This window comes from Sphaeramia orbicularis, chromosome 7 (assembly GCF_902148855.1).
Source record: "Sphaeramia orbicularis chromosome 7, fSphaOr1.1, whole genome shotgun sequence".
NCBI lineage: Eukaryota > Metazoa > Chordata > Actinopteri > Kurtiformes > Apogonidae > Sphaeramia > Sphaeramia orbicularis.
The window spans coordinates 1,825,142-1,848,960 of NC_043963.1; the positions used below are offsets into that span (position 1 = coordinate 1,825,142).

Consider the following 23,819-nt stretch of genomic DNA (forward strand, 5'->3'; position numbering starts at 1 on the left):
CCTGTTAATGTCTTATTAATATGTGTTATTTATGTTATGAGGTGATTTATTATTAATGCCTTCTTTTGACTAATTAAGTCCTTATTAATGCCTTATTCTGATGGACATTTTTCCAATAATAATCAATAACTTTGGATCCGTTTGATCCTGAATTAAAGGTGTGCATTTGCTTCATTAAAGGTGTTTCCAACGTGCGCTGGATTCTTTTTTCGTGAATATTTGTTAAGCCCCGCCTTCCCGTGACGTCGCCGCTGAATGCGTTTCTGTTCGTATATAAAGTGTTGGCGTTCCCTCTCGTCTCTGGTTCCCTCTCGTCTCTGATTGGTTTAAAGCTTCAGTTTCTCAGACGTTTGTTCAAACTTTGGCCTTAAACGTCCGTCAAACCGAGCCGACGCCGAGCGCACAGTTCATATATTTATAGATTTGTACAGATCCATAAAAGTTATGTAAAAACATTATGCAAAGCAGTGTAAAATAGTTTATAATACAAAATGGTTTTTCTGTTTTACATCCTGGGGTGTTTCTGGGGTTGTGGCATGTGCACATGCATGTGGTGGTGGAGTGGGATGTGTTGGACCTGGACCCCGCCTCCTCCCCAGCCCCGCCCCCCCAGTCCAATAAATCCAGGACCAGGGAGGCCGAGGGGCAGCGGTCTGGGGTTCAGCAGCGTTAGCATTAGCGTTAGCATTAGCATGTGCTCACAGTGAGGATGGACCAGAAGCCGATGGAGGTCGGTGCTGGATGGGATCGGGGGGCGGGGGGGACGCTGCGCTCTGATTGGCCGTCAGCCGACAGACGGGCGCACAACGACAAGGAGACAAACATGAGGCAGGTTTACGTGGAAAGGCGTCAGATTTGAACAGTTTCCACTCGATACTTCGGTCTAAACGTTCACAGCCAGTGGACTGGGAACCGGGGGGCGGTTCCACAGCAGCAGTCTGGGCCAATCAGGTGTGAATACACTTCAGCGTCGTCCAATATGACGTCACAGCGGATCTATGTGACATTTTATGTTTTGGTTTTTAAGGCGTGAAGTGAGACTGTGAGCGGACTCATGAGTTCAGATTAATCTGGGTTTTTCCACACGTCGAATGAACTTATTTAACGATTGATTTCATGACGAACCCTGTTTATTGGTCGGTGCAGGTTAACATGTGACGGGCTTTGACGGTGGTAGATCTACGTCAGCGTCCCTCCGGTCCATCTGATCCAGCACCGGACGGACGCTCGCACTCAGGCCGCCCGTCAGAATCCTCGGTTCTTATTTGAGCCCAGATCCTAAATCTAACATGAACTCAGTGGTTTAGGTGGAGGCGGAGCCTCTTTGGGTGGCGAGAGTGTTAACAGGACAAGAACAGGTCGAAGGGTGGGGCCACGATGGAAACTATTCAACTGGACGCCTCCTCGCAGCAGCAGACGGCAAAGGGGCAGGGCCTCAGACGTCCATCGGCGCCACCGCGTGGTGTTTAGAGACCTGTGAGGGGGGAGGGGAGGGGCCGGAGGGGTCAAAGGTCAGGGCTGTCTCGGTGTGAGGTGGTAACAGTACAGTCTCAGGTCGTGAGGAAGGCGGCGGCGGCGGGACGCGGTTCAGAAGGGAGGGTTCTCCTGAGTGGGGGTGGAGTCAGTGGGTGAGTTCACAGCGTCGCCATTTCCTCTGGGACCGACCACCTTATACTGGAAAACGAAACCACAGGGATATACCGTTAAAAAAGGAAAACAATGGGTTTATACCATTAAAAAAAGGAAAACAAAGGGTTTATACTGTAAAAAAAACAGAAAATAAATGAAATGTTCACTCACCTTCAGGTTCCCCATTTTATCCTCGAAGGACTTGAAAGTCGGAGAATTCCTACAGAACAGAAAACACAGTGAACACAACACACGCGTTCATACGTCGACAACACCAGGACCTGTACAATCAGATTAAATCCATCTGTTCTATGTGACGTTCACTGTAAAACAGAAAAACTAAACCACAGGACGGATCCAGGGTTGAAACAGATAAAACACAACAGACGGAACAGGAGATAAACCTGGGCTGTAAATTCAACCACATGGAACAGGGTCATATGTGAGTGCAGTGGGGTCAAAGGTCAGCGGCGGCGGCTGGGTTACATTACCTCATGGCGGGCATACTTATGGAGTGGCGGATGGAATAGTTGCTACTTTGAAAGCGTTAAAGAGGAGACAGAGAAGCGCAAGAGTTAAAATGCAAAACATCAAACATTCAACTGTGATACTGAACATTTACTGGAGCATCAGCGGTCCCTCAAATACTGAGGGTTTGTCTGGAGCACAGGTGTCAAACATGCGGTCTGGGGGCCAAATCCAGCCCGCCAAAGGGTCCAGTCTGGGCCCTGGGGTGAATTTGTGAAATGCAAAAATTTCACTACAATATTAATTCTTTTAGTTCAGGTTCCACTTTCAGACCAATACCAATCTCAAGTGGGCAGGACCAGGAAAATACTATCACAATAACTAGGGCTGTGTATCGGCAAGAATCTGGAGATACGATACAAACCACAATACTAAAATCACAATACGATATATCATGAAATATCACGATACTGTTAAAAAGGCAATTTTTTTGTTTGTTTCTTTTTTTAAATGATTATTTCCTTGAAGAATTGAATTACAGCAGAAATCTGCACAAATACTAAACACATTTTTATTTGATCACAACAGGATCTAATGTTATATGACAAAATGTTCCTGTATTAAAACTTAAATTCTGTTTTACAAACATTACAGTTTAAGATCCTTCTCTAATGTTCATATTCTATTAGTTCATAACAAATATCATAACATTATTTTTGTGCAGTCCCAACAAAGGAACTACCATCTGCCTCTCAGACAGTAAAAAGTGTTTTTAGGATGCTTCGAATAACCATTATTTCATAAAAGAGTGTTAAATAATAATAAATAAAATATAAACAATAAAGAAAAACAAAAAACAAAAATGGACCTCCGCCATATCTGCATTTGAATAAATACCTAAAAATATTGATACAGTACTTTTTAATATCGATACAGTATTGTGAAATAAAATATCCCGATATATTGGAGAACTGATATTTTTTTTTACACTCCATTTCTATATCGTTGGCTTCCTGATAAAACCTGCTACGTGACTTTTGGCAAATTTTACAGGAGAAACAAAACACTGTTTATAAAACAGGAAACTGAAATATGACAAAAAAATATCTATTCCTTTAATGTTGGTATTTATGATGGAATGTAAACAACTTTCACGAGAGACTGAAATTTGAAGCTATAACAGGGGAGATAGCAGGTTTTTATTCCCAACCAAAAACATCACTTAGCAGGTTTTATCAGGAAGCAGACGATATATTGTAATTATTCTTTTCTCTGTTTATTTCTTTGTATTTTTTTTTTTTATTTACTTTGTTTTATCTTGTTGTACAGTGTCCTTGGGTGTCTTGAAAGGCGCTTATAAATAAAAAATTATTATTAGTAGTATAATTTCACAAAAAATGTGAATAACCTGAACAAATATGAACAACCTGAAATGTCTTCAGAGAAGTAATATTCAGAGAAGTACAATTTTAACAATATTCTGCCTGTTACTAAATGTGTGTGTTTGTAGATCCACTGTGATCTGTAAGTTATAATGTACATGTGTAAATGATAAACTGAGGCAGAATAGTGTTCAAATTACACTTATTTTTTCAGTTTCTTCATGTGACTCACATTGTGTGAAAGGATAGTTTGTAGATGGAGACATTTTCAGCAGGTAATTTTACTTTTTTCGCTCTAAAACATAGAGAAAAGTTTGGAGTTGACATTATTTCTATATTATTATGTTTTTATTTTGGTGGTCCGGCCCACTGCAGATCAAATTTAGCTGAATGTGGAAGTGAACTAACATGAGTTTGACAGCCCTGGTCCAGATGATGATGATTCTGTTACTGTCAGCACTGAAGTCATTCAACTAAAAGAATAAACACAGACGAGTGAAAAGAAGAGGAGAAGATGATCAGAAAATGTGACCACAGATAATTAAGGCCAAAACAAGGAGGAAAACAGAGGATTTGAGAAGAAAGTACAAAAATAAGAGTGAAGACGTTCTTTTACTGTAGTCGCTTTTCCATCGGACATCTGCGCAAAACTTTACCGATGTTTACTAAATGTTGAAAAAAACAGAAGTGAGTAATGTGGGTTTTTCCATTAAATCACAAATGTGATGATTTATTTATTTATTATCGCGAGATGACACGAGAAGTCATTCCATAAACATACAGGTAAATATAGTGTTCATTTACAGATATACTCATTATTATTATACATTACCCCTCTATCCCGTACTAAATTAAACAATGACGTGGTTTCCTGGTATGTCCACATGTACCGACTAGGGATGTACCAATTACCGGTATAACGATAAACCATGGTAAAATTCCCGATGGTTAGTATTACCATTTAAATTAAAATTATCATGATAACTGCGTTTGATTACCGCACTTTCAACACAAACTTGATCTGGAAAATGGTCAAACAATGGCTGTAAGGTTCCATCTTTAATGCACATTTGTATGTTTGATGTTTACATGTTAATATTTGAATGTTTCCACCAACAGAAAGTACATTGTGCCTATTATTTTATTTGGGTTTTTTTGTTTGTTTTTTCAAAATATAACTTGGTTATATTATTTCAGTGTGTGTATAAGTACTTTTTGAACATTTTGAGCACATTTTAACAATACCGTGATAATTAGGGCTGTGTTTTGAATTAGGGCAAGAATCTGGCGATACGATACAAATCACAATACTAGGATCACAATGCAATATATGATGATACTGTTAAAAAGGCAGTTTTTTTTAATGATTATTTCCTTGAAGAATAGAATTACAGCAGAAATCTGCACAAATACTAAACACATTTTTATTTGATCAGAACAGGATCTAATGTTCTATCACAAAATGTTCCTGTGTCCAAACTGAAATTATATTTTACAGACATTACAGTTTCAGGTCCTGTTCAAATGTTCAGATTCTGTTAGTTCAGAACTAACATGAGAACAGTATTTTAGTTCAATCCCAACAAAGGAACTAACATTATTTAATAAGAGTGTTAAATAATAATAAAGAAAATATATAGAAAAAACAAAAACACAAAACTGAACCTCCACAATATCTGCATTTGAATAAATACCTAAAAATACTGATACAGTACTTTTTAATATTGATACAATATTGTGAAATTAAATATCGTAGAACCGATATTTTCTTACACCCCTATTGATAATAATGATAACCGTGATAATTTTGGTCACAATAACTGAGATATGAAGTTTTCATATTGTTACTTCCCTAATACCGACACGTTTCTTCTTCTAAACTTGTTGTAACGTACGTCAACATCCGTTTTTTTTTTTTAAATTCACCTGACTCTAGTTGCGAAAAAAGGTCTTTCATTACAGTTTTGCATGATTTGCCATTTGCGCTACACCTGAAAAACCACCTCTTGTCAGCGCAAAAACTTTTAATCGAAAAATGAGACTTTTGGCGAAATTGACATTTTTCCATTCGGTAAATTTTTATGCGCAAGTTATATTTGTGCAATTTGAGGGTGAATGGAAAAGCGACTAGTGTAAAGACAACAACAGATGATCATTATTATGAACATAAACCATTTAAACACCTGAAACAGTCATCAGGTTATATTTATAGTATTTAATCTAATGTTGATCTGAGATTATTCTAAGACTAAGAAAGAGTAAAAAAACACAAACCAGCTCCGACAGTGAAGTCACATGACTCCTTCAACTAATGCTTTTAACAAATATCAAACTGCAATGTGGACAAATAAAACTTTCAAATATAAAAATCTGAACATCTGAGGGAAAAGTAACAATTTTAACACAAAACCTATCAGAGAGAGAGAAAAAAAAATCAACAGTCCAGCAGAAAAAGACCATTTTACTGTAAAACAGCCTGGTTTGACATTGTTGAATAAAATAATCTGCATTTGAACTCTTTTCTCATTAAATGACACCTTCTTGTCCATAATGGACATATTACAGGCATGGCTCATCTTTATTGTGGTTCCGTGGCCTTAATTCTCTGTTGTACTGAAAACAGGAGCTCAACCTGAACATGTTCATCTTACCTAAAGGAATTAGAGAAAGGCAGAGCTCTGCACATCAAACCCAGGCAGCAAGAAAACAAACGGAAAGAAGGAGAGGTTAGAGCAGGAGCCAAGCAGCAGAGAGTTAACACCAGCACCAACGCAGCAACAACTTAACACCAGCACCAACGCAGCAACAACACGACACACAACAACAACACAACAAACACACACAACAACAACACAACAAACACACCAACAACAACACAACAAACACAACACAAAAAACACAACAACACAATGTAACAAACACAACAACAAAACAACAAACACACACAACAACAACACAACAAACACACACAACACAACAAACACCACAAACACAAAAAACACAACAACAAACACAACAACAGCACAACAAACACTATAATAAACATAAACACAACAGCAAATACAACACACACAACAACAACACTACAAACACAATAACACAACAACAAACACAACATGCACACCACAACACAACAAACACAACAACAAATACAACACACACAACAACACAACAAACACACAACAACAACACAACACACACAACAACACAACAAACACTACAAACACAACAACAACACTACAAACACCATAACAACACCACAAAAACACCACCACAAAAATGCAACACACACAACAAACATGACAACAACACAACAAACACGACAACAAACACAAAAAACACAACAACACAACAAGCACAACAGCAAACACAGAAACACAACAACAACAACAATGAAAACATGACAAAAAACACCAAAAACACAACAAAGCCAAAGTAAATGCTGTAAAGTACAGGTTGTTCCTTTGTATGAGGCCTCTTTGGTTCTTTAGTCCTTGTGGTTCTTCAGTTCTAACCTTTGGAACTCGGTCAATAGAAGATAATTAACACTAATGAGGTGGAAGGAACAGGTTATTTTCCAATGATAACATTTATTTACTCTGGACTCTTATTTAGTGTGTGTGTGCATTTTTATGTTTAATAAGCTGAAAAACAAGTAAATCTACTTAAACAACATTTTAAAGAAATCTTTATTGTTGTTGCATCTCCTCGCTTTACTTCATTTTGAAATGACAAAGTTTTTAAAATCTACATGTATATAAATATATCCATAGCAGATTTCCTTGTTTTTCCTCTTTATATTTCATTTTCCACTCATTTGTTGCTTATCTACCTGCCTTTTTCTCTGCATTTTCTTGTGTTTTTCTGCTGCTGAATGTTAATAGTTGGCTTAATGTTGTAAATCTGTCATGAACTAAGTGTTGAATACATGGGGTTTTCCAGTTTTAGTGCCTCTGTTTGTGTTTGGGTTGTTTTTCTGTTGCTGTGTTTGAGTTAAACTGGTTTGCTGTTGTGTCGGCGTCGGTTTATGGGTTCGTACCTCATGTCTCCGAGGCCTTTCTTAATGACTGAGCCCATGGAGTTGAGGGCAGCACTGGTCTTCTGTCCAGCCTGGGACAGCGTCTCCTGAGTCTTCTTATATCTGAGGAAGAGGAGGAGGAGGAAGAATTAAAACATTCCTGTGAACCTGTAAAATCGACTGCATTTTCCACTAAACTCCAAAACTGTGCTTTAATCACATTATTCAGCATCTGCAGGAAAGAAGCAAAAGCAGAAGGTGACGATGGAAAATGAATCACACGGACAAAAAACTCCTACAAAACGGAAAAATCATGAGGATGAAAGCAGAAAAATGACTGAATGCAAAGAATGTGTTGAGGAAATAACAGCTCAACTATTCCCAACTCCACTCAGACCAAAAACGGATGAGTTTTAACCAGTTTAAAGCAGAAAAACACCTCAAATACTGGACAGTTGTTTCATACAGACTGATACAAACGTCTGGTTTCATGACCTGGGCGAATAATCGGACATGGCTTTAAGTCTTAAACCACACACGTCCATCTAAATCCAACCTGAAATGAGGTTTTGTAGAGTTCTGTGAACAGATACGATCCGTCCATTATTTTCCACCTCAGACACATGTGATAAAACCCACCAGGTCTGAGTGGTTCACTGATAATTACATTTATATCAGCGGTCTCAGTTCAAACACCTCCAGATGTTTCAACGTTTTGTTTCAGTTTACTTCTGTTTATTCTGAGCTTGAACAAACGTTTCATCTGTAAAATAGTTCCTGGAATGTTCCGACCAAAAAGTCATCATGACATAACACCCAGTGTGTCATAAAAATGGACATTTAATGGACATATTTTTACTGAAAACACTTAATGGGACGGCCGTGGCTCAGGAGGCAGAGCGGGTTGTCTCATAACCAAAGGGTTGGCAGTTCGAATCCTGCTCTGTCCTAGTCATGTACTGTTGTGTCCTTGGGCAAGACACTTCACCCCCTTACCTCCAGATTAGGGCTGGGCGATAACATGATAACAATATATAAAATGATAACAATATATAACGCAATATAACTTTTCCTCCATACAGACATGAGACAATAGAACTCATTCATTCATGTTTTGACAGAAATAAGAACAGCCAATCATATTTAAGAAGCACAGCACTGAACCAATCACAGCAGAGCCACAGCAAGTTAGGTCGACGCCCACAGCACAGGTGTAAGAGCAGCGCAGCACACACACACACAAACAAACACACACACACTAATGTTTGGACTGAAGCAGGAGGTCATGAGTGTTCCATCAGGAGAACATGTGACCCAGAACTGGGACGACCGGGTTAATGAACAGTAGGTGGAACCGTTTGGGTTGAGAACCTTCAGTCCAATAGGAGGAGAACCAACAGATACATGTAGAATATGAAGAACACAAACACACACAGAGGTAAAGTTGACCAGACAGTCACAGATTCACACTTCGCTGCTCAATAGATCATCGATCAATAATCATTCAGACTCAGATGTCGTCTGTTTGTGTCTGTGGAAACAGAGGAAACTACAACTGTTTACATCCAAACAAATGGTCCTTAACCATCAGCTGACCACAGAACCTCCAATGAGGAGCCAGTTAGTGAGCCAAGGTTTAGGGACTGTCTGCTTCTACTCAGTGAAATGCCACCAGATTTTTCTGTGACACCCCCATGAAGCCCTTCAGTACACACTCCAGCACTGAGACTGGACAGATATGAAACACATTAGACTGAACACAATATGAACTGCATCTGCATTTAAATATGGGTCTGTACAGTGTCAACAAATGAGGGACAGGTGGATTATTTATCAAAGGGTTTGTTTACATGTTTGAATGGAAAATTTATATATATATATATATATATATATATATATATATATGTATGTATGTATGCACGTATATACACTTATCCATTTTATTACCTTTCCACATGAACCTTGAAGCAGAACGTACACAATATGTACCTGTTTTATTGATCTGAAATAGAGGTTGAACATGACAGTTGTGCTGAAGAACATTAAACAACTGACAGAAAATAAATTACATTTAAATCCAAAATAACCTTCTGATGTCTTTACAACTAACATATGAGTAACAGAAAATTTAAGTGGCACAAAAATAGTGATTTAATTTATATCATGATACACATCGATATCATCTGATATGAAAAAAATTATCCTGATATGATTTTTTTTCCATATCACCCAGCCCTACTCTAGTGTCAAAGGTTAAAGGGTTAATATGTGAACCTTTACCTTTAATCAGGGCTCAGGGGTTAAAGGGTTAAAGGTGGACTCAGTCGGGTAGAACACCAAATCAGTTGGAACAGGACAGGATTTAACCCTGACACCATGAGTCTATGAGCTGAACCAAACCACGTCTTATCAAATTAAGACCTGGACATGTTGACTCTGGTCCTGTTCCGGAGTTTCACCAGTGTTTGAGAAAGGCAGCGGCGGTTTGTGGACCAGTCTGGGTGTGGTGGGGTGGCTTCAGGTCTTACAGCTCCACCGTGGGCTGGTGTTCAAATCCAACCCAGATACCCTGAGCTCACATTGACATATAGAACACAGACCGGCTCAAAGGCTGGTACCCAGGCCCTGTACCACCACGCCAGACCACTACAGTGCATTTCAAACCATCAATGTGGACTCTGAACAGGTAAGCCCCACAGGTTTCATCTAAACCCAGGGTTTCCTTCGATAAAAACAGACATGACCAAAGGTAAAGGCTGAGATGAACTGCATGAACCGGTACTCTGGTCTTAATGACAGCCTTGGAAAAGGTCCGGTGTTTGGTTGACCTTAAGTCTGGGACGACTAAACTTAGAATATCACGGACCACCTTTTAGTCTGCATTTAGTCGACAGGCGCAGCAGATCCCTTCTGTATAGAATTAGAATCTGTGTCCGAGACCAATTTATAGACATGTCCTGGAGTAAAAATACAATTAACGCATAAACACATACACATAATAAGACAGAACCAGAGCCAAGTCCAACCTCCAGACGTGAACACACCCTCAGACTAAACACAACAGACTCACACCGAGGCCGACACCAGCTGAATGAAGAGTCCAGGACATAAACCTCTGAAAACAACAGAGTTCAGACCAATGAACACGACTTATCAAAGCTCAGTCAAGTTGGCATAATCTGGAGATGGACACAAACTAAACTAAACCCAAATTCAGACATAGTTTAAACAAACTATAAGTCAGCAAAACCAGTCAAAGGTGATACTAAAACTAAACTAAATCATGGTTAAAATTCAGTAAAACAAGTCTCAAAGATGGTAAAACTTAAGTATTTGATGGTTAAACCAGATTTAAAATCAAATTCAGAGGTTGTTTAAACATGTTAAAACTGGACAAACAAATATAAAAAACAGGAAAACTAAACTTAAAATGTGGTTAAAATAAACTAAGAGAAAACAAAGCCAAACATGCCCAGTGCTTACAGTGTTGTGATCACATTCAACATTCAGCCCAATATGATCTAAAGTGGATCAGAATAAGAAAATAATACTAATAATCTACAGAAATGACAACTACAAACTTTTCTGTTTTAGAGTGAAAAAAGTAAAATTACATGGAAGTGTTTATATCTACAAACTGTCCTTTGAAAAAAATGTGAATAGCATGAATGATGAAAAAAAAGAAATGAAAAGAATTTGTTTGATTTTAAGAATATTATGTCTCATTTTATCATTTAAACACTTAAGTAACAAACAGAATATTGGTAAAATAACACTTAAATATCATTAGATGTTTCATGTTTATAATTGGGTTATTTTTCATTTTCATTCATTTTCTGTGAAAGGATACTTTATAAATGTCAACATTTTCATGTAATTTTACTTTTTTTTTAGTAGTTAGTATAACAATATACAGGGGTTGGACAAAATAATGGAAACACCTTAAAAAAATCAACAAAATATAATTTAATATGGTGTAGGTCCGCCTTTTGCGGCAATTACAGCCTCAATTCTCCGAGGTATTGATTCATACAACTTGTGAATTGTTTCCAAAGGAATTTGAAGCCATTCTTCAGTTAGAATACCCTCCAACTCTTTTAGAGACGATGGCGGTGGAAATCGACGTCTTACTTGAATCTCTAAAACTGACCATAAATGCTCAATAATGTTGAGGTCTGGGGACTGTGCCGGCCATACGAGATGCTCAACTTCATTAGAATGTTCCTCATGCCATTCTTTAACAATTCTAGCTGTATGGATTGGGGCATTATCATCTTGAGGTGAAGGTGTTTCCATTATTTTGTCCAACCCTGTAGTTATTATGACAGTATTTTACTGGTCTGACCCACTTGAGATGGAATTGGTTTGAATATGGAACCTGAACTAAAATGATTAGTAATATCTTCAGTATTATTTTTGCATTAATGGGTGGGATTAGACCCTTTGGATGGCGGGATTAAACCCTTTGACAAGCAGGACGAGACGCCTTTGGTGGGCGGGATTGGACCCTGTGTGGGGCAGGATTAGACCCTTTGACAGGAAGGATTGGACCCTCTGGAGGGTGTGATTAGACCTTCTAGAGGGTAGGATTAGACCCTTTGATGGGTGGGACTGGACACCTTTGGTGGGCAGGATTGGATCCTTTGGAGGGTGGGATTAGACCCTTTGACGGGCAGGACTGGACTCTTTGGCAGGTGGGACTGGACGCCTTTGGCGGGTGGGATTGGGCCCTTTGGAGGGCGGGATTGGGCCCTTTGACAGGTGGGATGGGACCAGTTTTGGCCCCCAGGCCATATGTTTGACACCTGTGATGTAGATGAACTCCTGAAGGCCTTTGTGAGTCTGGGTCTAGGGCAGACCCCAGGTCAGATGTACATATGACCATTAAAAGCCCAAAAGGCTCATTCCAAACATGTAAAGTAAAGCAGTTTCCTTCACCATCAGATGAGCCAAAGTAAAACAGAGCCAAAGCATGGACAGTGCGAAAGCTTCCCCAAAAACAAAAGCAAACTGAAAGAAACCTTAGCTCTTCTACAAAAAACAAAACAAACCAAAAACAGAAAAGAGAGAGGGGTGAACTCACGCTTCGGATCGGGTAATGTCTTCCAAAGTGGCAGATGCAGACAGATATCTGAAGACACAACAGCAGGAGAATGATCAACACAAATGTCTTCACTGCACCGACGCATTTACACACAACGCACTGACATGACAAGACAAATATGAACAACATCCACATGGGAACGCAGGACGGACTCTGCAGGATATAGTACTAAACAGGTCATTTGACATTTACTCCAGAGGGACCATATCTGGACTGAAAAACATCTAAATATGGTTCTCACATCATAGTAATAATACACATGTAGAAAACTATTTCAGACCAGTCTAGAAGCAAAGGTTTAGTCAGAAAAAAGGAGAGACTACACATTTCATTAAGATTTCAGTTTTTGGCTGTTAGTTCTTTTTAATGTTCCTTAAATTTTGCTGATTTTGCACCAACGCAAAGTGCAATAAAAAGCTGAAAAATCAAAGCGATAACTGTTTCAACAGGATGAAAACATCAATTTGTCATTAAACACTGAGTCAGTTTACATGATCATATAAATCCAGTAATTGTTAATAATCACATCTGATGCATTTACATTCATTTATTGATAAACCCTGGTTTAGATGGTTCAGTCCTTTATCAGATTTATTTCAGAGTTCATACATATGTAGTGATGACACTGAAAATAAAAACCAAAACAAGAAGGGAAAACAAAGACAAAAGAGAAAAACTCAAGATAAAAATCAAAACAAAAATGAGCCAGAGAACATGAAATTTAGATGAAAAAGACAAAAATGAGACAAACAACAAAATGTGACAAAAAGTAGATGGAAATGAGTTAAAAAAAATACAAACACAAGACAAAAACAGAAAAAAACAAAGAAAAACAAGGACAAAACTACACAAAAACACAGTAATATCTGAGATTTACCTTCTTCACCACAAGAAAAAAAATTAGATAAATGAAATGAACTAAATGAAAATCATATCAAAAACACCAAAAAATTTAACGAAAACAAAACAAGATGAGAAAACAAAGACAAAACAAGAAAAGATGATGAAAAGAAGAAGGAAATCAAACAGGATAAAGATGCTGTTATGTGATTGAACAGATCAGATTAGACTGTTTACATGATCAATAATAATCAGATACTGATCAGAGGATCAGTGTAAATGAGGTCAGTGTTGTCAGCGTCCATCTGTAGAGCTACATCTGAAAATACATGAAAGGAAACAGAGAAAACACCGACCCAAACCCAAACAGATCGACGGATCAAACACCGAGCACAGAGTGGATTAGTGGCTGAAACACAAAGACCTGGAGGTCTGAGGAAGTGTGTTCAGGACGATGACGAAACAACAGAGCAGACCAGGAAGTGGAGGCTGGACCGGAAACAGAACATCCAGAGTCCTGGACCGGAACAAGAACATCCAGAGACCTAAATATGGACTGGAACCAAAGGCAAAGGTGGTTTTAAATGAGTGGACCCAGGCTCTGATCAGAACCTAAACTTCACCAAATCCATCATTAATCACAGCGTTTCCACTGAACATCAGTGTCATTTATAATAAAAGGTCCAACTCATCCAGGTTCATCTGTTTACTCTGATCACATCATATTCTTCTAATTCAGTCTTTTATTGTGAAGAACATTGTCTCCTTTATTCCTTCCTTCATGAGAACATGGCTCATTTTATTTATTGTTTCCATTTTTGTGCCGTTTGTTGATTATTTTGTTCCTTTTGCTGGACTGGACTTTTCAACAGTAGAATTCAACTGCTGACTGAAGGTGTGTCGCTGTTGAACTGGGTCATACTGAAGGTGGTGGTTGGTCCAGCTACAGAGGTTCTCCAGTGACAGAACCAGGAGGCAGCGCCGGTCCAGACAAGGACGGTCTGTAAACCCAGACACATCTGACCCCACAACACACCCATTCACACACAACAACACAAACAACACTGTACTAAGCAGACACACCCCCCCCCCCCCACTCAGCGCCGTTCCATCTGCCCACGTCCACATCACGTCCTGAATGAGACGGAACAGAACCACACACTCAGACCCGTTCATGTCCGTGGACGTCGCAGTCATGTGACTCCTCTTCCACCTCCCACCATCTGGTAACAGGTCAGACCCAGCACATGAGTGTCCACATGGAGATTTACCAGATTTTACACATATACAGTATATATATATATATATATATAATAATATATATATATATAGTATATACAGTATATATATATATATATATATATATATATATATATATATACAGTATATATATATATATATATATATATACATATATACACACACAATATATTATATATACACAGTATATATATATATATATATATATATATATATATATATATATATATATACACATATATATATATACACAATATATATATGCAATATATATATATATATATATATATATATATATAAAACACACACAAGACATAGATATGGCCTGCATGTGTGTGGGTCTGAACACACGAAAACACAGATGGTACATCCAGGTCAATATGCACATGTATGAACCAAAGACCAGCAAGACCAGAACTATCAGACACCAGAACCATCTACTGATCTGAACTGTTTAATACCTGCTGATCCACTAATCCTATCAATCCATGTCAATAATTGGTGTAAAATACAGTTATTGATCTTTACATGGTCATCAGATATGACCATATTTGGACGTTCAGAGGACAGACATCCTTTCCTTTCCAATACCTTAATTAAATATTTGGTTTCTTAACTCTTTAAGTGCCAGACAGTTAAGGGGCTAATAAGCCTTAAAAGTGCCACAGAATTTGGCCGTTTTTCAGTATTTCGCGTCGTTTTTATAATATCTGAAGAATCCTGCAGGAAACCGCTCGGTAACATCCGACCGATTGCTGATTAGATTCAAAACGCACCGGACGCAGCCGATTCATTATTGATCGTAATTTGCATAATTTATAATAATAATAATAATAATAATCATCATCATCATCATCTTCATTTATATAGCACTTTTCATACATTAAAAACTGTAGCACAAAGTGCTTTACATATCAATTTAAAAATCAGTACCGCCCCCCACCCACACCCACCCACTCACCCGCACACACACACACACACTAACCCACAAGCTCACACATACTTAAGAAGACTGACTGAGCACGGGTAGACCAGAACAAAAATGTACAAGTAAAAGTAAAACATCAGTTTAGGAGGCGCTGTCTCAGGGAGCCATCCGCACCAGGATGCAGCCGCCGACCCCGGCGACCAGGCACCAGCAACACAGCCCCGCATCCCAACTAGTGGGAGAGGGCCAACTGGGACCCCCACCCACCAGAAAGGAGCGGACCCCAGTGAGAGAAGGCGCCACAGCCCCCGGAGTCCACAGCCGCCCCCCGGCATGGAGGGCTCCCTCTGATGAAACACCGGAGAATAAGAAACATTAAAAAGATATAAAAATATTATTCGGTCGCGTGACCTCAAATTCCCGTCTGCTTGGTCTCAAAAGGGGGACACAGAAAGAACGTCATCGAAATGTGAGAAAGAAATGGGGGTGGATGGTTTGTTTGTACACAAATGTGGCGTGTTCTCCAAAGCCGATCTGATCGGCCCGTGGCACTGAAAGTGTTAAACCATCCCGTCTTCTGTAGTGTCTGAACATAAACACTGTAACAGGTTCTGTGTTCTACATTCTCTTGTTTCAGGACTAGACAGTGGAACATATGATATGTAAAATCCTTCTGTATCAGCTCATTCCATGGTCAGTTTCTAACCCCTACATCAGGGCTGTCCAACCCTGGTCCTCCACTATCCTGCATGTTTTAGATGTATGCCTCTTCCAACACTCCTGATTCAAATGATCAGCCTATGGTCAAGCTCTGCAGAAGACTGATAATGAAGGAAACATCTAAAACATGCAGGAGAGCAGGTCTTGAGGACCAGGATTGGACACCCCTGACCTACATTGTTCAGGACTATATGAATCAATGCTTTTCCTCATAAAACCTCAAAAACTCACCCACTCATGGTCAATGGTCATCCATATCAAAGTAAAATAAAACTATAACAGTCGTAAAAACTCAAACCAAACTGATCCTTTGAGTCCGTTTCACACCAGTGTCGCAGTGTTTGGGTCCACCTTAAGAACCCCGTTTGATTCCACCTTAAGAACCCTGCTAATCAGACAGTAACAGGTGAATGTCAGGTCTGAACAGACAAACGCAGACTGTTCCTGAACCCACACAGTCGATCCCACCTCGGTGCTACCGGGCTCAAACAGGCCTCTGACAGAACTGAACCAACACCAGGCTGGTTTTGGAACCTCTGATGAAGCGTCGACTGTCAGTGCTGCTTACAACAACCATGTTTGTCCAGAACCAAAGTTAAACATGGGCTCAAACCCCCTCAGACGTGTTAGAAGGTTTTAGACACGAATTCAGGTCAGAGCGTGAGAGAGTAAACACAAGGAAACCAGACGGAGAACCGCGAAATGCAAACGAAGAAATATGAGACTCACAGATCCACAGGTGATCTATTTAACCCCGTCCAGTTCTGTCCAGACCTGTTCCAGTTCTCTTAAACCCAGTCCAGTTCTGCCCTGACCGGTTCCAGTTCTCTTAAACCCAGTCCAGTTTTGTCCAGACCGGTTCCACTGGTTTGTGGAGGTTTAATGTGTGGGTGATGGGTTGTGTTGTTGTACTTGTGCAGAATTTTGATTATTAGCAGTAACAGTAATAATAGTAGTAGTAGTAGTAGTAGTAGTAGTAGTAGTAGTAGTGGTAGTAGTAGCAACAGTAATAATAGCAGGAGTAGTAGTAGTGGCAATGGTGGTAGTAATAGTAGTAGTAGTAGTAGTAGTAGTTGTAATGGTGGTAGTGGTAATAGCAGTAGTAGTAGTAGCGGTGGTGGTAGTAGTAGTAGTAATAGTAATAGTGGTGGTGGTACTGGTAGTAGTAGTCGCAGGAGTGGTGGTAGTGGTAGTAGTAGTAGTAGTGGAGGTGGTAATAGCAGTAATAGTAGTAGTAGTGGAGGTGGTAATAGCAGTAATAGTAATAGTAATAGTAGTAGTAGTAGTAGTAGTAGTAGTAATAGTAATAGTGGTGGTGGTAGTGGTAGTAATAGTAGTAGCAGTAGTAGCAGCGGTGGTAGTGGTAATAGTAGTAGTAGTAATAGTAGTACTAGTGGTAGTGGTAATAGCAGTAGTAGTAGTAGCAGTGGTGGTAGTAGTACTAGTAGTAGTAGTGGTAATAGCAGTAGTAGTAGCGGTGGTGGTGGTAGTAGTAGTAGCAGTAGTGGTAGTGGTAATAGTAGTGGTAATAGTAGTAGTAGTAGTAGTAGTAGTGGTAATAGTAGTCATAGTAGTAGTAGTGGTAATAGTAGTAGTAGTAGTATTAGTAGTAGTAATAGTAGTAGTAGTAGTAGTAGTAGTAATAGTAATAGTGGTGGTGGTAGTGGTAGTAGTAGTAGTAGCAGTAGTAGCAGCGGTGGTAGTGGTAATAGTAGTAGTAGTAATAGTAGTACTAGTGGTAGTGGTAATAGCAGTAGTAGTAGTAGCAGTGGTGGTAGTAGTACTAGTAGTAGTAGTGGTAGTAGTGGTAATAGCAGTAGTAGTAGCAGTGGTGGTGGTAGTAGTAGTAGCAGTAATGGTAGTGGTAATAGTAGTAGTAATAGTAGTGGTAATAGTAGTAGTAGTAGTGGTAATAGTAGTAGTAGTAGTAGTAGTGGTAATAGTAGTAGTAGTAGTAGTAGTAGTGGTAATAGTAGTAGTAGTAGTGGTAATAGTAGTAGTAGTAGTAGTAGTAGTAGTAGTGGTAATAGTAGTAGTAATAGTAGTAGCAGTAGTAGTGGTAATAGTAGTAGTAGTAGTAGTAGTGGTAACAGTAGTAGTAGTAGTGGTGGTAATAGTAGTAGTAGTAGTATTAGTAGTGGTAATAGTAGTAGTAGAAGTACTAGTAGTAGTGGTAATAGTAGTAATAATAGTAGTAGTAGTAGTGGTAATAGTAGTAGTAGTAGTAGTAGTAGTAGTAATGGTAATAGTAGTAGTAGTGGTAATAGTAGTAGTAGTGGTAATAGTAGTAGTAGTAGTGGTAATAGTAGTAGTAGTGGTGGTGGTGGTAGTAGTAGTAGTAATAGCAGCGGTGGTAGTGGTAATAGTAGTAGTAGTAGTAGTAGTGGTAATAGTAATAGCAGCGGTGGTAGTGGTAATAGTAGTTCTAGTAGTAGTAATAGTAATAGTGATGGTAGCAGTAGTAGTGGTAGTAGTAGTACTAGTACTAGTATTAGTGTGAGGTGTGTTTGGTAACTAGCTGATAGGACCATGTGGACTACTCCATCCACTGTGTCTATTTTTTGCACAAAAACTGCAAAATAAATCATCAATTTGGGACAAATGCAGCTGTGTTTATGTGTTAGTCCATGATCTGCTGCAGATTCTACTACTGCAGAGCAAATAATGGAAGAACTTAGATTATTGTCACCGTATTCCATCACTGTTCCTTACATTTCTAAATGGCCAACATTCTTATATTATTGACCAGTATTAAATTATTATTGGTTTCCACAAACATGTTCCATAAACTCTGCAGGTTAAAAAAACTAAAACCAACACGTTAGAGAAGAAAAGAAGAAAAGAATGAGGAACACAGACTGGAATAAACACACTGACGATGACGGTCCAGAACTGGAAACCCAGTGTATGAAGGATATGATCTGGACTCTAAGGTGGTCACATGGTCCAGATCTGGTTGGTCCCTGTATTTGAACATGAACACATGTTGGTGGACACTTACGCGTTGGAGGTCTGGACGTCCTGCCAGCTCTTACTGAGGTTCTGCTTGAGTTCGTTGAGGGGGCTGAGGCCCAGTTTCCTCTTCAGCTCCGTGGCGTGTCTCTCTTTGGCCGACAACACCTGACGCAGGGTGTTGATCTCCTCCTCCACCTGAAACCAGCAGCAGGAGGTCAGCCTGGCCCAGGTGTGGGGGTCTGAGGGTCTGGAGTCTGAGGGTCCAGGGACTAAAGGTCTGAAGTCTAAGGGTCCGGGTGTGGGGGTGTGAGTCTGAGGGCCACAGGCTTAAGGGTCAGAGGGTCCAGGTCTTACCTTGGTCAGCTCGGTGCGCAGCTCCTCGGCCTCCTCCTCCGTCAGTCCTGGTGGGAGGGGGTTGGCCGGGTTCCCCACCGCTCCCTCCACCGGGACGTCGGACAGACTGTCTGAGCGGTCGACGCCGAGGCCTTTGTTAGGAGAGTTCAGGTTGATATCTGAGAGGACGAGGAAAGAGAGACCACCCGTTAGAGACCGGCCATGAAAGACCACCCGTTAGAGACAACCCGTTTGAAATCACCAATCAGAGACCGCCGGCCAGAGACACAGGACAGTATAAAGGTTTAACTGCAAACTGAGGAAACCCACACATTGGAACATGAGTTCTACTAAAATGTTATAATTTTGAACATAAATGAATTAAAGGTAAATTGCAAATCCATTTTATTCACTTGTGTGCCTTGATCAGTTTTCTAAATGTTTTGAAAGTAGATCAGTTAAAGTTTCCAATCTACGTGAAGTGTCAAAGGAAGTGTTGTCTGTTGACTTTCATATTTTGTGGATTCATGTGTAAAAGGTATTAAATAAAAGTGTGTGTTGTGACGTGGAAAGGCCGGCGTATTTCAGATCCAGTGTCTGTTCCACCAACACCCATCGTGGTCCAGAAGAGGCTGAACGGAGATAATGGATGGAAGAGAGAGTGGTAATTAGAGCAAAGAGTTTAAAAGCACGAGGAGAGAAACCTGAGATCCACCGTCCAGAGAACGGGTCCAAGACCAGCCACAAAAGCCACAGCAACACAACAAAAACTGAAGGATTCTGGGAGATGTCCAAGGAGCACACATCCAGTTGAATCAGATCTGATGTTTACCGACTTCTATAAAGACTTTCATAAAAGCGACTGGAAAAACGACTAATGCAACTAAAACAAAAAAACAGACAAAAACAAAACTAATACAGATTAAAAAAACGGTCAATTAACATACATAGATCTCATATTTTCTGAACTAAATATGATCGGTGTGGTTTAGAGAAGCTGTTTTTTCCATTCAACTTCATTTTTTCCTGCTGTTCATGTTTCACATATATCAGATTGGATAATCTGGATTATCAGATTATCTCCACTAAGGCTGTGTGTCAGCAAGAATCTGCCGATACAATACAAATCACAATACTAGGATCACAATACAAAATATCACGATATGTCATGATACTGTTAAAAAGGCACATTTTTGTTTGTTTCTTTTTTTTTTTAAATGATTATTTCCTTGAAGAATTTAATTACACCAGAAATCTGCACAAATACTAAACACATTATTTGATCACAACAGGATCTAATTAGAGCTGCAACTGATTAATTGACTAAAAGTGATCCAAAAAAATCATTCAACCACAATTCTCCTGAATCAAAGCTTTGTTTCTTTCATTTCTCTGCTGTTAAACATTGGTTCCACTGTTGTGTTTCACACGGACACTTATTGTGATGCACAAAGAAGCTTCAATTCAGGAAAACTGCAATAGAATATCTCCCTTCAATCAATTCGAGTCGATTAATCGAATCAGGAATTTCTGCATTGGCTTCAAGCACCTTGTCGATTAATCAGTTACAGCTCTAGATCTAATGTTATATCTGGAAATGTTCCTGTGTTCAAACTTTAATTCTGTTTTACACACATTACAGTTTCAGATCCTGTTCAAATGTTCATATTCTATTAGTTCAGAACTAACATCAGAACATTATTTTAGTTCAATCCCAACAAAGGAACGAACATTTAATCAAAGTGTGTTAAATAATAGATAAAATATAAACAAAAGACAAAAATGAACCTCCGTCATATTTACATTTGAATAAATACCTAAAAAAATCGATACAGTACTTTTTAATATCAGTACAGTATTGTGAAATGAAATATCGCAATATATTGCAGAATCGATATGTTCTTACACCCCTAATCTCCACAAGGGTCACACTTCAAAACTTCGCTCCTCCAGATGTGAATCTTGAGGATTCTTCAGGTTCTTTTATTTTAAAGAGGAGGAAAATAAAGGGCGTGCATGTGTGAGAGTTGTGAATCGTGGTTGGTTTGGTGTTGGAGAGCCACTTCATGTTGGAAAATTATCTGCAGGTCCAGCTGTTTCACCACAACAACAACATCTGCCTTGGAGTGTCCACCCGATCTGACCCCACCCTCAGGTTATTGATTGACAGGACAATGACTCAGCGCCTTCCACGGCGGTGAGTTTCAGGCTGAGGTCAGACGTTGTTTATCCGTTTACCAGTGGATGACATCACCAGGTTCATCTAACCCACAGGTGTCAAACATGTGGCCCGGGGGCCAAATCTGGCCCACCAAAGGGTCCAGTCCAGCCCGTGGGATGAATTTGTGAAATGCAAAAATTACACTGAAGATATTAACAATCAATGGTGTCAAAATCATTTTAACTCAGGTTCCACATACAGATGCATACGGACCAATTAGTTCTCAAGTGGATCAGAGCAGTAAAATATTATCATAACATCATATAAATAATGACAACAGCAAATTTTCTTATTGTTTTGGTGTAAAAAAGTACATTTACATGAAAATGTTTACATTAACAAACTATACTTTTACAAAAAATTTGAATAACCTGAACAAATATCAACAACCTGAAATGTCTTAAGAAAAGTAAATGCAATTTTACCAACATTCTGTTATTAAATGTTGTGTGTATTTGTAGACCCACCGTGATCTGTACGTTATAATGTACACGTGTAAACGATAAACTGAGGCAGAATATTTTTTAAATTGCACTTTTTTTTCTCAAGACATTTCAAGTTGTTCCTATTATTCGGATTTTTAAGGAAACTTTGTAGACATACACATTATCATAATTTAATTTAACTTTTTTCATTGTTATTATTTTACTGGTCTGGCCCACTGCAGAGCATACTGGGCTGAATGTAGAACTGAACTGAAATGAGTTTGACAGCCCTGATCTAACCTGTTTATTACCAACGCTCTGACTAGTCTGTACGCCCGACCAACTATGGCCACACCCACTGCATAGCACGTCATTCCACACCTGCCGCCATGGCTGCAGATCTGATCTGGAATGAAACCCAACCCTCTGCAGTCCACATTCTCCTTTAGTTCATATTTCCACTTCAGTCTGGTTTTCACAGTCAGATTAAAGCAGATTTTAGCTTTATTTACTGAAATAAAAGGTTCAGTTTGGTTCATTAGTCTGGGTTCGACTAAGACTGCAGTTTAAAGAAGGGTTTAAAGTGAAATTACAGAAACAAACAGTCATATTTTGGATTTATTTTATGTTTATTTCATGTGGGTTTAAGATTACATTTATATAAACCTGAATTGAAGCCTGTTTTTCATATTTATACCTGAATTAAAGCCTGTTTCTCTTATAAAACTTGAATTAAAGCCTGTCTCTTGTATTTAAACCTGAATTACAGCCTGTTTTTCATCTGTAAATCTGACTTAAAGCCTGTTTTTCATATTTAACCTGACTTAAAGCCTGTTTTTTGTCTGTAAACCTGAATTAAAGCCTGTTTTTTCATCTGTAAACCTGACTTACAGCCTGTTTGTCGTATTTAAACCTGTCTTAAAGCCTGGTTTTCCTATTTAACCTGAATTAAAGCCTAGTTGTCGTCTGTAAACCTTACTTAAAGCCTGCTTTTCATATTTAAATCTGACTTGAAGCCTGTTTTTCGTATTTAACCCTGAATTACAGCCCGTTTTTCGTATTTAACCCTAACTCAAAGCCTGTTTTTCGTAGTTAAACCTGAATTCCGGGGGAAGTTCGGAAACCTGATCCGCCTCCTGTCATTCCTAGGCCGGCCTATCCGCTCCTCTTCTCGGCTCTTTTATCACCGTTTTTCGGCTCTAAACTCCTCAGTAAAGTCTTCTTGAACCGGTTCCAGACTCGCTCTCCCGGGGACACGGTTCTTAACCCGGGTGAGTGTCGCCCGGAGGCCGCTGCTATGCTAACTGTGCTAGGCTAACGCTACCTTGGCTGGCGGGGTCCATGGCGTCGCAGTCGGAGCTCGGTCCCTGGTCCGGGTCTTCGGCTGGATCCGCGGTGAGGTGCGCAGAGCCGGTTCGAGCGGTGCGGGAAATCCTGCTGCTTCACGGCCTGAGCCCAGAGAAAGTGACGGAAAGTCGAGGTGAGGATCCGAACAGTGTGCGCTCCGGTCCAAACACAAACAGCCAACAGCCAGTT

General features: G+C 39.4%; 1 protein-coding gene across 6 annotated transcripts; it reads right to left on the minus strand.

The window, feature by feature from the left end:
* Window positions 1-63: 63 nt before the first annotated feature.
* Window positions 64-23,819, minus strand: LOC115422263 (tumor protein D54-like). Of its 6 annotated transcripts, none has more exons than XM_030138506.1 (9): window positions 23,608-23,819; window positions 19,659-19,816; window positions 19,351-19,499; window positions 12,581-12,628; window positions 7,519-7,620; window positions 6,131-6,157; window positions 2,121-2,162; window positions 1,801-1,849; window positions 64-1,674 (listed from the first exon to the last, which is right to left on the minus strand). In XM_030138506.1, exons 1-9 carry the CDS (start codon window positions 23,624-23,626, stop codon window positions 1,588-1,590), a joined length of 681 nt encoding a protein of 226 aa, XP_029994366.1. In that variant the 5' UTR covers window positions 23,627-23,819; the 3' UTR covers window positions 64-1,587. The 6 variants fall into 6 exon arrangements, with proteins under 6 accessions (XP_029994366.1, XP_029994365.1, XP_029994368.1 ...); XM_030138505.1 differs by having other exon boundaries at window positions 2,121-2,165; XM_030138508.1 differs by lacking the exon at window positions 12,581-12,628.